Genomic DNA, 14,767 nt, shown 5'->3' on the forward strand with positions numbered 1-14,767 from the left:
TCACCCAACTATGTAATTACCAAGATTTTTGCTCTTGCAATCCTGTGTCAATTGTATTCAATTTTATTTTTAATGTTCTATGAGAAAATATAACCAACATTGATCGTGCATTTGCAGTTTTGAGTCCATACTACCATTATTTTCATTTTCTGTATTTCCCTTTCTGTGTTCTGTTTACTGTATTATGCCTATCTTGCATTGTTTTTAAACCAAAAATATATAGTCCAGATCTCTCAAGCATTTCCTCATTACTTAACTCATTGATAGTAAGGAGTAGCTTCGTGTCTTTTTATTGCTTCCAAGCCTTGCAATTGATTGGCAGAAACTGGACCCGTTTCAAGCTGTTGTCTCTTACTAGTTACAGATCTACCCCCTTTTTTTCCAGTTGCATATATTCTGCATTCCATTTTCCTTTTTATTTGTATGGCACATTGCCCTAGTCATTGCATTGACAGTGCAGATGAAGGGTCTCAAGCTGAAATATCAACTGCTCCATTTCCCTATACAGATGCTGCCTGACTTACTGAATTCCTCCAGCATTTTGTGTTTTTTTTGCTTCCTTTGCCCTGAATAGAGTTTCTAGTCATCTGACAGCATACTGATTATTTTTGTGTGCATATTGTCATTTATATATTCTGTCCAATTCCTGCTGCTAACCAAGTAACTAATTAAAATTATTTGGTTGATTATACTTTGTAGTTGTGATTAATGGTATAACAGTATTTCATTATTTTTGTTATATCAGTTTGATAATGATTGTCAGGAATGTTGAAGTAAAAACAGCTTTTGCGCTGGATAATTGCTGAGGCAACTAACAAGGCCATATGTGGTTTATTGAAATGTTCATCTCAAACTTTGAGGCTTTTACCATTGTACAAATTTCAGCTTGATTGAATTTGTTTGATTGCTGATCTATCATGCCCTGGACTGTATATATATAGTGTTTGTTTGGAATTGTTACTTAGGCTTATTGGATTTGCAGTAACAAGATGCAATTATATAAAATTGCTGCAAAATTGAAGCTGTGCTGGAGAAAGGAGAAACTGAATTTGCTAGAAGGATGATTGATAACCAGAGTATAAAGAAGTAACAAGATGAAGTGGAAGAAGCTGAGGGGAGATCAGAATATTTTTTGCCCAATGATAATTCATTCCTCGACAGTGGATTCCATGGTAGCATTCACAAGGAATTGCTTATGCACTGTATAAATCTCCAAAATGCCAGTGGGGTTGGGGAGGTGGTTGGGGAAGCAAGGAAGATGGGATGAAGTACAGAACTCTTGGCTAAAGCCATTGCTGTGTGCCAAGTGGCTGCAACCTCTACCATATGCATGGGATTCTGTTTCCACAACATTTTATGGTTCACAGTTTCTTTCATTATCTGTCACTGTTTAGGGTTGCATGTTTTAAAACATTAAGTCAAAAATTACATTTAGGGTTTTGTTTGGTCTATATATATGTTATTTTACATGTGTCACACCACCTGAACCGCAAAAACAGATTTAAGTTTTTTTTTATTGTAGGGGGAGTCTTCAGTTCCACGATCTGTATTTGGGGAAAGAAATATGAATGTTCGTAGCTCTGGAATTAGTGAGGGAGTAAATATAAAGGTAAGGAAACTACAGCAAGGAATTAAAAACACCTTGAATCAACTGATTTTTACATTGTACGTATTTTGGAGATCAACATCAGTTCTATTAGCTAACATCTTGCTTCTATGACTTGAGTGATTTATGTACTCTATGTAATCCAACAGCTGGATTTTTATTTTGGACAGTTAATAGTAGTCCAAACTGGATACTATACTTACGGACTTGAGTACCAACTGATTACTTTTAAATTACTACAGTTTAGTAATTTGACACAACAGCAATCCTCTATTTGGTATTGAGAGCTCTTGAATTAATTCTAGTACTATTGGCTGTGCAGTTTTCATGTGACTGTTATAATAGCCAAGCTTTTAAGCTGTTACTGGATGATGTTTCTTCTGTTTTGTCACTCAAACAGCAAAATTCATCCTGGTGACTTGTTGTTTTGCTCTCCTTCCACTTATTTGCCTCTCCTTTTGAATCCTAATACTTCCTTTATAGATCTCTGGAATATAAACCCAGTTAATCACTTGCATCTCTGATTTGCCACCTTGTAGCTAATAAACCTTCAATCACGTGACTTCTGCTGTTGCTGATCTGCTTATTCACACCTTATCTCAACTATTGATTCCCTAATTGCGCTTCAGAGTCATCTCCCTCACCATGATTGTTGTTCAGTTTATCTCGGTTTTAAATCCCTACAGACTGTATGACATGCTTGAATATTTGCAACAGACTGCAAATCTGCACAACCATGTTATATGTTATTGACCAGAGTTGCTTGGTATTTCAGGATCACACAAAATGCTGGAGATCCTGCTGGAGCAGGCAGGGAGCATCTAGGGAAAAGAGTAAACAGTTGACGTTTTGGGCTTCCTGCCCTGCTGAGTTCTTCCTGCATTTTCTGTGTATTAATTTGATTTCCAGCATCTGAAGATTTTTCTCTTGTTTGTTTTTCACGATCATACTGGACTCAAAAGATGATTTGTTTCCTTAAAATTCTTGTCCACTGTCCTCTCTGCTCCAACTTCCAATAGGTTTTAAGTGCTTGTGCATTTGTTTGTTAAAACTGGGACCATCTGCTTGACTGCCTCTGCAGCCTCCCTTACTTTCCTTAATTTTGTTATAGTATTGAAATAGGGTAAACAGAAAAATCTCCATAATGAAACCTGATTCCAATTAGGCTTAGTTTGCTAATCTCTCTCACATCCCTGGTCACTGTCACTTATAAACTTTCTAAGGTGCCTGGAAAATCACCGTCCTGTTCAAACAACTCTATTTCTGTGGAGTTCCGGGATGGCTTTGTCAAGCACCTCCGCACTATCCATCACGAGCAGGACTTCCTGGTGGCCAAACATTTTAATTCCGATTCCCATTCTCATTCCAATTTGTTGATCCATGGCTGCCTCTTGTGCCAAGATGAGGCCACCCTCAGGTTGGAGGAGCAACACCTTATGGGTACCCTCCAAACTGATAGTGTGAATATCGATTTCTCCTTCTGGTCAACAATATTCTCTCCCCCCGCTCCCCCCATTTCCCACTCTTGCTCTTTTATTTCTTATCACCTGTCTATTATTTCCCCCTGGGTCCCCTCCTGTTTTCCTTTCTTCTATTATCCACTCTCCTGTCTTATCAATTTCTTTCTTCTCCAACCCTTGACTTCTCCCACTCAACTGGCTTCATCTTCCAGCCAGCCTCTTTCCCCTCTCCCCACCATTTAATTCAGGCATTTCCCCCCCTTCCCTCTCCATCCTGAAGAAGGGTCTGTGCCTAAAACTTTGACTGTTTTCTCTTTTCCATAGATGCTGCTTGACCAGCTGAGTTCCTCCAGCAGTTTGTGTGTGTTGCTTTGTAGAGTTGTTGTTAACCATCTCTTCCGACTTGGTTCCCATGTAAACTGAAATTCTTAGTGGTTCTGTTCTGTCATTGGCCATCAATCCCTTCTGCTATCCACAATCATCATTTTTCATTTCAAAAAACAGAATAATTTAACCCCCTGCACTTGGACACAGCTGCCACATCTTAAACCTGCCTTTCCTAACCAAATCAAACCTCACATATCTGTCTTTCCTGGAACCAAAATGTTGGAATTCCTCCAATTAGGTTTCTGTTGTTGCCATGGATACTCCTAGTAAGTTACAAATAATTATGAAGCTGATAAACAATCTTTTCTTGGATTGTCGCCCATTGCAGTCTTTGTCAATCAACCAGATAGATTTCAACTCTTCTCCTTTATTGTTCATAAAAGAGCAACTTTAGGGGTGTAACTGCTTCCAGTTTTATCAATTTCCAGTCATAGCCAGAAAATGATGAGTGAAGCTTTTTCTTGAGTTATCCAAGATTCTAGTTTGTCCTCTTTTTGTGTGTTGCTCTGGATAGCCAGCATCTGTGTAGAAATCCTTGTGTTTCTGATTTACCCTCTCTTGTTCCTCTCAGTTCTGCTTCACAGTCAGTTCATCCAGTATCCCATACTGCTCATTTGACTTCAGACTTCTGAAATTATTCCCCTCTATGCTAATGTTGGGAAGATTAAAACCATTGCCTTTAATTACTGCCATAGACTCTTGTTCCTGGCTTTTGATTTTATTAATTTTAAATTTAAAGAAATAGGAAAATGCTTTAAAAACTTAGCGGGTAATGAGAGGGAAATATTTATGTTTCAAGTTGATGGTCTTTCATCTGAACATCTGTTTTCCTGGCACTATCTGTAGTTGATTTTTGATGTATGCAATGGACTGAGCTTTCAAACACTTCCTACACCTTCACCAGGACCACAGGGGTTGTGTTTGGCAGTGTAAATTCTACAGCTGTTTTTGCTCATCTGCTGATATCCTCATGTATACTTGTAACCACCTGTATTCCACTATCTGTATGCTTGAAGTCATCTAGAAGTTCTGCTGCTAACTCTCACTATTCTCTACCTGCTGACTAATATTTTTTTCCAGTTTTGTAACTTGTCGGTTATAAAACCAACATGTTATTTTTGCAGTTTCCATTTCATTTCTAAAGCCTCCTCCATCTTTCATACGTTCCTTACCTTATCCCTAAACTCAGAAATACTTTCCTAAGCACTTCTGTCTCACCCTTTCAAGCATTCTTAAAAATTACCTTTCTGCCCAAATGTAGGCTGCTCTGTTCTAATATCTCCCTACATGATCTGTCTGAAACCTTGTTGGTAACACTCCTGAGACGATTCAAAGTTCAAAATAAATTTATTATCAAAGTACCTGTACTGTATGTCACTGTATGCACCCCTGAGATTTATTTTCCTGAGGGCATTCAGATTAAATATAAAGAAACGCAGTAGAATCAGAAACCATGCACAAGATGAAGAACAAATATTCAAAAGACAATCTGTGCAAATACAAAAAGAAAATCAAAACCAAAATAATAATTATAATAAATAAATTAGCAATAAATATCGAGAACATGAGATGAAATGAGTCCATAGGTTATGGGTGTAGGTCGGTGTTGGGTGAGTGAAGTTATATTCTCTGTTTCAAGAGCCTGATGGTTGAGGGATAATAACTGTTCCTGAGCTTGGTGATGTGGGTCCTGAGGCTCCTGTATACCATCGTGACAGTAGCAGTGAGAAGCGAGCATGGCCTAGGTGGTGAGGGTCCTTGATGATAGATGCTGCTTTCCTGCAACGGCGCTCTGAATACATGTGCTCAATGGTGGGGAGGCTTTTGCCTGTAATGGACTGGGCTGTACCCACTACTTTTTTTTAATAGGTTTTTCCAGGTCTTGATGCAACCAGTCAGTATTGCACATCTATTGTAGGTTGTCAAAGTTTTAGATGACGTACAGAATCTTCGCAGACGACTGAGTAGAGGCGCTGCTGTGCTTTGTCCTCCAACCAAGAATCCCAGCAACTGAGCCCACGTGTCAGGGGGTTCAGGATATCATCAAGAGAGTAAAGTCATCTGCTGCCCCAAGGCCAAGTGGTATACCCTACAAGGTATATAAGAAATTCCCAAAACTCCTCCAGAGGTTGTAGAAGATCATGAGGAAGATTTGAACCAAAGGCTCTATCCCACCAAGCTGGAAGATGGCTGAAGGATGCTTTGTTCCCAAGGAAGAAAGTTCCTGTACAATCACATGAGTTTAGGGCAATTTCCCTCCTTAGTGTGGAGTGCAAGGTAGTCTTCTCAGTGCTTGTGAGAAGGCTGACTTCTTACTTAATAGAGCACCACAGTATCAACACATCCATCCTGAAAGATGCCATCCTGGGTTTTTCTGGGTGCCTTGAACACACCTTGAATCAGCCATTGATCTGCGAGTCCAGGCAGAAGAAGGGCAACCTAACAGTTGTCTGGATAAACCTAGCCAACACCAGCAGATCAATTCCACATATCCTCATCCTAGACCACTACCATATCCTGCCAGTAATGAGAGACAGGATCACCAGCTGCCTGGGAGGATTCAAGCCAGGCTTCACTTCAGCCCATTTTACAACCAGATGGCAAGACCTCCAAAAAGGGATTCGAACTGACTGTACCATCTCCCCCATCTTGCTTGAAACAGGTAAGAGCCTTCTCATTTCAGCAGCAGCAGACATAACCTGACACCCAGTGATGGAGCCTAGCATCCAACAGCATGTAATAGTCATGTTAACCCATGTTCAAACAAAGTAAGTATTGGAAACTCTGGACAATGTAGCTACCTGTGGTAGGGTGACCTTCAAGGCCAGGAAGTCCAGATGCATGGTGATCAAAAAGGGCAAGGTTACTAGTAAGTTCAGTCTTCAAGTACAGGGAGAAGTCATTCAATCCATAGAGGAAAATTCAATAAAGTGTCCCGTTGTCATTGGTAGTGGAGGAGTTCAAGGGGGCAAAGTGTGGAACTGTGTTAACACCGAGGAGCTCTGATGACAAGCTAATAAACTAGGCAGGAGTCAAAATAAAATCGGGCTGAAAGTGAGCTGCCAACTCAGCCATAGACCAGGTAGTGAGCTCCCTGCAATTGAAAGAATCATTGGTAGCCCATGCCTGGGACGGCAAGGCCTCGGCTCTGCACACTTCCAATGATGAGGGAGTGCAAGTGTGAGGGATAGGCATGACATGGTCCAGGCAGAGGTTTGGAACCGTGAAGGCAAAAGGTGGTTATTGAAGGCAGTGGAGTTGGGGACACGGTGCCTTGATGAAATGGGATCTTCCCAAATGCAAGATCACTTGGGCAGAGCTTTGGAGTCTGAAACTGTTCCACATTTCTTTCCTCCTGCGATTCATATATGACCCTCTCCCTACACCATCACAGGTGCATACATGGGGGGAGAGAGAGCTGCAAGCTTTGTGGGCAGTGAGATTCACTAGGACGCGTATTGTCAGGATGCAAAACAGCTTTAACACAGTGAAGGTATGGGTAGCACCACGACAAGGTCTTGCTGTCCCTTGCTGACATACTGGAGCAGGGGAAGTGTAAAAAGAGACCAGTTGGCAGAGAGGCAAACCGGGCAGTCATTTTCATCAAGGAGAGGGTCATGCCAGTCATATCAAAGAGGCCTAAATCCAATCTGCTGAAAGCTGCCAGATTATGGGAGATGAGGGTCAATGTGAGGAGGACGCTGCAGTTCCTGGAGGTGGTGCAAGCAACACTTTGATCAGACATCGTTCTGTTGTCCACTGAAGACAAGAAAACCATTTCGGTGGAGCTCACAGTACTGTGGGAGGAAGAATGCGAGGAGGCTCACAAGAGGAAGGCTTTGAAGTACCAGTCCTTCGTCCAGGAGTGCACGGATAAAGGATGGCAGACATGGCCATTCGACTGCAGATTGGCTGTGGAAGGTTCCTGGCAAGTTTGGCATGGAGGTTGCGGTCTGTGCTGGGCCTTGATGAAAAGAGCAAAAACCAAGCAGCTCGCAAGATGGGGGAGGAAGCAGAAAGAGCCTCTTGCTGCATATGGAGCGGGCAAGAGGAGTTGAGCTGGAAGTCAGGAGCAGATGGGCAGTGACTTGGCACTGCTGACCCACCAGCTGGAGAGTGTAATAATGCTTAGGTGTCAAAACATGAACCAAGCAAAGATCTGTCACTATGAACTGAAAATAGAAGGTAATTATGAATATTCAGAATATTCTGGTTGCAGAAATTGAAGAATAGGCATGGCTTTAAATTTTTATAAAGATTTTAAAGATAAAGCATTTACCGATCACGAAGCAGCAGAGAAATTCATTAGTTTGCCAAGATCATCGCCAATAAAAATCTAACACCAAAACAAGTCTACAATGCTGAGATTTTGTACCTTACATAAACCTAAAAAAAGTAAAATACAAATACAGTGTACTGTAACCTTGCCATCAAAACACAGTATCTTAGGTGGAGACTGAAAGCCTGCCGATGTTTGTTGTTTAACAGCTTATTCAGGTATTCTCCCAATGTTGTTGTGCTGCATTTCTTATCCTGCGCACATTATGTTTACATTATATTAATTGTAGGTGATTTTTTTTACTGTTAACTACATATGCATGACGAACAAGTGTAAGACAAATGCTGCTTTCCGGTAGCGCATAAATTCTAAGTCGGAAATGTTGGCTATCCCAAACTATCTCAATGTATATTCCAAAATCCAAAATCCCAAACACTTCCAGCCCCAAACGTTTTGGATAAGGGGTACTCAAAGGCTTTGAATTGAGAATGCCCAATAAATTCAGTTAATTAAATATACTTTAAATTTAGTGATTCTGATATTAATATGAATGCTATTCTCATGCATCAGGTAATATTTGAAGAGAACAAAACAAATTATCTGTTAAATGGCCTCAGAGCAACATGCAGAAGAGTTTTCTCTGAGGATGCAAATGGAAAATTGTGCATGTTGAACTGAAGTGAAGCTGCACCTTAGTTTCTGTGCAAACTGATTTGTATGAACCATTATTTATTAGGATGTGAATTAGTGTGCTCAACTGATAGGTTGACTCCGCGATGATTAATAATACTATTGTTCTCATGGTATGAATCTATGGGATTCAGTAAATTTTTGAGAAGTAAAAAAGTAAATTGTCTTTAAGAACTGCTGTTTACTGAGTGATATACACTTGCTGATATTTTGGGATTTTAATATTGCAGCTTCATAACTTGCATGTGAGTTTCAAAGTACTCAGGAAAACCAGATTGCAAACACGTGAACAGATTGGGCAGCCATTGGATGACTGCTGGTTTAGATACTTACTGAATTTGCTCATGAGTTTCTCCTTTCTTAGACTCAATTTTTGTTTTACAGCCAGCAAGATCTACAAAGATAGCAGATATTTCCTCCAGGAAAATATTAGTGGCCAAACGCAAAGTGGGATCATCAAAAGGTGCTTCAAGTTGTTCAATCCGGAAGCCCAGCATTTGTCCAGCAAACCTGACCTGTGATTGTTATACCACAGACAAGATTTGCAGAGTTTGTCTCTCAAGGTAAAGTAAAATGTACAACTTAAGAATTAGTTCTTTGTTAAGAAACATAAAATACAGAAATGAATTCCTTTGTCAAAATACCACAACATTATAATTTAAAAAGTCAGTCTTATTTAAATATTTGAGGCAATTGTATAATAGTGCACACGAGATTCTGCAGATGCTGGAAATCTAAAGTAACACACAAAATGTTGGAGGAACTCAGCAGGTCAGGCAGCATCAATAAGAGAGGAATAAACAGTCAACACTTGGTGCCGAGACCCTTCATCAGGACTGGAAAAGAAGGGCTTCTTCCCCCTTCCTTCCTGATCCTAATGAAGGGTTTCAGCCTGAAACGTCAGCTCCTTATTCATTTCCATTGATGCTGACTGACCTGCTGAATTCCTCCCACATATTTGTGTTGTATAATAGTGCAGTAAGATTGTGAACCATGCTTACTAGAAATTTACTTAATATTTGAAACATAAACTGTTATAATATGGACTAAACTCAAAATTAAGCTTAAGGTCTCTATTAATATGTAATGATGTCAACCTCCCTTGCACTTGACACTTCTTTATGAGCTTGTATCTTTGACTTACAGGTTAGTACAGATTAAGGACAGTATCCCTTATGTACTTGAGCCCACAATGGAAAAGATAGATATTCCTTCAACTCATTTTGCTTACTATTGTTGAAGGCTTTAGTTCTGAGTTTCAGAACAACCTTGGATGTTTTGCTTTCTGATCCACATTCAGTATTCTATTACCCAATTAGTTTAGAAAAGAGGAAGCTCTGGTTTTTGCCATCCTGTTGTTCTCTTGACATCATTGGAAATAAGTTTGTTTCCTTCTTCCTCTCACATTGTATCTAGTCCTGCATGAACTAATTGCATTCACTGCACTAGGTGGCAGTCTGCTCAAAGTTTAACTTATTTAGATGTGAAGCTATTGACCTTAAGGTTATGGCCAAAACAAACTTATCTAATTCTGGCAGTTCAGTAGAGAACCACCAGCAAGGTCCACTTGGTGGGTCAGCATGTTCCTAACTTGCCACATGTCACTGCAGAAATCAAAAGCATGTCTGCTCTCCGCAGTTCATCTCCCTTCCGCTCTGCAGCTGAAATCTGCACTGAAACCAAGAGCAGAATGTAGACATACTAAGCTGAGCCGTTGGATGTGCTTGACAGTTATACAGTCACTGATCAGCAAGTGCTTAATCTTCTTTAATTATATCAGATAAATGTCTAAATGTGTTTAAACAATAAAATAAATCCCACTATTTTCAGACGATATGAGGCATTTGGATGTCTTTGATTAATAGGAACATTTAGAAACCTGCGGGGAAAGAAAGAGTTGGAGTAATATTCATTCTTACTGTGGGCTCAAGCTCATAATTACATTAATGGAGAGCTATTAGGGCAAGGTTTCAGGATCCACCTCTTAAGGTCTGAGAGGGTAGTTGGGGCTGTGAGGCCTGGGGCTCCATTACAACTGCCAGGAGTGAAAAAGTTCATGCAACTATTTGGAATATAGTTGAACACAAGGTGTGGGCTATGTTGAGTGTAATCTAACCTGTCCTTATTCCTTGTTCGTTGTACCATTTACCACTTGCCTGCCCCAGACATTCACATCATCATTCTGGCTTTAATCCAGCAGTACCCAGCCTTTTATATGCCATGGGCCAATACCATTAAGCAAGGGATCCGTGGACCCCAGATTGGGAACCCCTCCTTTAAGCATTAAACCACACCTTGTTCGGTCCATCCAGCACTCTCTTCTTTGAAAGTCACAATACAGCTGCATTTTCAGCTATCTACCCTTTATCCTATTTTCGCAAATCATTCCTGTAACCATCAAACTACTTTAAACAAATCTTTGCTTCTATCTCAAAGTTCAAAATAAACTTTATTATTATCAGAATACATACATGTCACCACATATTTGCTCAAATTCACCTTTAACCATTTATTTTCTAATTACAATTCTGTTTTCTCTCACTTTGGTGAGACACAACATTTCGTGGGCAGCTAACAAAACTAATAACTATGCTATTAAATATACTTTTTCTGGACTATGACCAGTACAATCCCACAGCCTGTAATTTCCCTTTGGGAGCTGTGCTTTTGAACCACGTGTATGACCTGGTGATTCGCAGTATCCTGAAGGATTTGGTGAAATGGATTCTCGGGAATGCAGCTATGACTGCACCAGCCATTGCTGGAATGGACTCTGGGTCAAATTGAAGTGACAGGGCCCAGGCCCAAGAGCAAAAACACTGACTGATGTTTAACTGATTTTAAGCGCCAAGCCAGATTAGAAAGATTAAGGCATTGAGGCCAAGGTTGTAAGGCAAACTGGCTCACTCCTATGTAAGGCTTTACTCACCTCAGCACTGAACTGGTTCCATGGCTATGGACTCACTTTCTGCTGGTCATGTTGTGCGCATTATTTGTTTGTTTATTGCTTGCATGATTTGTTCTTTGTTCGTGCATTAGATGTTTGGTGGTCTTTATGGTGTAGTGTTTTATTTTGTGGATTTTATTGTATTTCTTTATCTTGATGCTGCCTGGAAGAAGATGAATCTCAATTGTATACAGTATACTGTACATACTTTGATAAGAAATGTAGTTTGACTTCTTCAATAAACAAGTCTGTTCAAAGGCATAGTAGAACTAGATTCTTACCACTAACATTCCTGGGGTCCTGATTGATCTGACATCAACTGTAGCAGCCACACAGTAAAGTAGATCTAAGAATGAGTCAGAGGCTGGGTATCATATAGTAAGTGACTTGCCATCTGAAACCCCAAGCTTTCCCACCATCCACAAGACAGGTCAGGAGTACGATAGAATGAGTGGAGTGCCACCAACTCTGTAGAATTTCAACGTTGTCCAAGGCAAAGTAGACACTCTAACAACCTCCCTCAGCATTGATTTCCTAAACAGTGGCTAGTAAGTTTGTACAATTTACAACATACATTGTAGTTATTCACCCAGACTATACCAAAGACACCTCCGAGACCAGCAATCTCGTGAGTTCATCGGGCACATGGAAGCGCAGGTTCTTCTCCCAAGTGGCACAACATCCCGACTTGGACCTTCATTGTCACTGGATGTAAATGCTGGAACTAACTAACCAACAACATTGTGAAAGTAAATTCACCACAAGGACTACAGTGGTACAAAATACAGGTGTCCCCCGCTTTACGAATGTTCACTTTACGCCACTTCACTTTTACAGAAGACCTACATTAGTAACCTGTTTTCGCATTACAAAGAGGATTTTTGCTTTTACGAAAATTTTGACCATATAAATTAATGGTTCTTCGCTTTACGCCATTTCAGCTTAAGAAAAGTTTCATAGGAATGCTCAACCTTTGTAAGGGCGGGGGGGGGGGGGGAGAACACTTGTAGCTGTTCACCAGCTTCTCAAGGGTGATTAGGGATGGACAGTAAATGCTGGCTTTGCCAGTGGTGTCAGAATGAAAAAATTTAAGAGGAGGTCATTAAGATGGCTCATTCCTGACATCCCAGAAATGTTCCATTATCTGCAAAGCATAATTTAGGAGTGTGGTTGAATATCACACTTATTGTGGATTTCCAGCAGCTGCCAAGTCCCTAGTATTTATTAATTCCCTCCAGCATTGCCACAAGCGACAACAGTGTTTTACCTTTTCCAAAACATTCCGTATTTTATCTACGTTCTATATTCATAACCTCTGTTCCCAAATTTACATGGTAAAAGAGTGAATTGGAGCGGTGTCACTGGAAGTTACCATCCAAATTGCAAGCAATTCTGATGGGCTAAATCATGGAACTTCCAACCCGACTGCTTTGTGAGACAACATTCTTCAGGACTGCATTGTTTCAAGGAGGCAGCTCAGCTATACCTGCTCAAGTGCATTTGGAGATGGGGTAATAAATGCTACCCTTACCAGTGAAATGAATACTGAAAAATTGAACTAAAGTCTGGGGTATAATTAAAATTGCAAAGAAGTGAAATGGAAAATCTACTAATCTAAAACGTTGTTGTACTAAGGCAATCCAAGTGCATTTGTCAGAGATGTGAAATATGGTGGGTGGTGGGAGTTGAAGCTTTTGCTGGAACAGTTGGGTGGGAAAGAGTTGACGCTTTTGCTGTTGCTTGAGCTTGTGAGGGGGAGGAGGGGTCTTTGGGGTTCTAATGTTTTCTGTCATTGATTCTTTGTTTTTTTTCCTGTTTCATGGATGTCTGCAATGAGTAATGATTTCAGGTTGTATACTGTATACATTCTCTGATCTTAAATTGAATCATTAAACCATATGTTGAGGCTTATAATCTGAGTTTTACAACAGCCCACTTAATATGTTATAGTGGGGGAAAAAATTAACTTCATCTTTGCTTGATTCTTGAGAGGTTATTTACAAAGCAACACACTCAAAACAAGGGAGGAACTCAGAAAGTCAGGCAGCATACATGGAAATGAATGAACAGTTGACCTTTGTTCAGGACTGGAAAGGAAGGGGGATTTCTGGCATCTTCACCTTTCCGGTCTTGAAGAAGGGTCTCAGCCTAAAACATTGACTGTTTATTCATTTCCATGGATGCTGCCTGTCTGCTGAGTTCCTCCATCGTTTTCTGTGTGTGGCTTTGGATTTCAACCATCTGCAGACTTTCTGTTGTTTGGGTTACTTGCGTGTCATCAAATAAACCTAACTTTGTTTTTGTTAGACGTCAGCAAGTGGCCCCAAGAGCAGGTACTCCAGGATTCAGAGCTCCAGAAGTCTTAATGAAGTGCCCTCATCAGACTTCAGGTATGTAAGGGTTAAAATAATTTTGTTTTGGCTTCAACAGGAAACCAGGCTTAAGTAATGTGGGAGAAAGGTGTGTGGGTTGTTGCAGCATTTATGTTAAATCACCCTTTTCCTTAAAATTTCTTCAAAACAAAGACTTTTTGTATGTTCCCCTTGAGAGGAAACATTTGCCTGTGCAGGTCATAAAGCAATTGGGGATAGCTCAACACACTGGTCTTTTCCTTCAAATAGACCAATTTTGATGAAATATTAGGAACTGTGACTTTGGCCAGGTGTTGAGTTACTGTAATTGTTGGCATTGAGTTTTTTTCATTGGAACTTGCTTGGATGCATTATTTACCCCAAATTTGAATTTCATGGATTGAGAAAAGTACAAAGGAAGCAACCGTGTTTAGTACAAAATTGATAAAGTTCTCTTTCTAATTTTGTAAGGGAACACCAACAGATGTTTGGTGTCATTTATAGTCTCTTAAAATGCCATGTACGTGATAGAATATTGAAAGACAGATCGGTATGCTATTGCATGCAACAGTTGAAGAGAACTCCGAAACTTGGCTTTTCAGTAACTATTAGCTTCCCATTGTTTCCCTTACTACTGAAAATAGGCATAAAGTTAAAACTGGATAATCTTAGGTTATCATCAACAGTGGGGAGCAACTCATCAAATTTCTCTTTCTCAGGGAGGAGACATTTTTTGTTGTGAGGGCCTAATTATCAGACCAATAGGATGCATTTTAATGCTGCAGATATTTGATACACTGGATTTTACTGACATCAGTTTAAAAATGTTTTAAGGTTCATTTCACAAATTTAACTAAGAGATAACCTTGTACAGCAAATGATATTTGAAATGTGTATGTGTTCTTTACAATCTAATAAAACAAATACAACTAAAGATAATTTTGCTGTCATGACATTCAGATGTAACGTAGATAATAACTCTTTTTATTAGGTATCATAATTGTATTAGCAAAGTCAAATCCATTTCAGTAAAGGAAGCTCCCTACA

The 14,767-nt window shown here is 39.9% G+C and overlaps 1 protein-coding gene across 5 annotated transcripts in view; it reads left to right on the top strand.

Annotated features, from left to right (window-relative positions):
- Positions 1–14,767, top strand: part of cdc7 (cell division cycle 7 homolog (S. cerevisiae)) — a 104,470-nt gene that overhangs the window by 61,502 nt on the left and 28,201 nt on the right. For all 5 annotated transcript variants that reach the window (XM_073062662.1, XM_073062660.1, XM_073062664.1 and 2 more), the window contains 3 exons: positions 1,523–1,609; positions 8,807–8,985; positions 13,677–13,759. In XM_073062662.1, the coding sequence (XP_072918763.1) occupies positions 1,523–1,609; positions 8,807–8,985; positions 13,677–13,759 (349 nt within the window). The remainder of the gene's footprint in view (positions 1–1,522; positions 1,610–8,806; positions 8,986–13,676; positions 13,760–14,767) is intronic.

The sequence above is a fragment of the Hemitrygon akajei genome, chromosome 12 (assembly GCF_048418815.1).
Source record: "Hemitrygon akajei chromosome 12, sHemAka1.3, whole genome shotgun sequence".
Lineage (NCBI taxonomy): Eukaryota > Metazoa > Chordata > Chondrichthyes > Myliobatiformes > Dasyatidae > Hemitrygon > Hemitrygon akajei.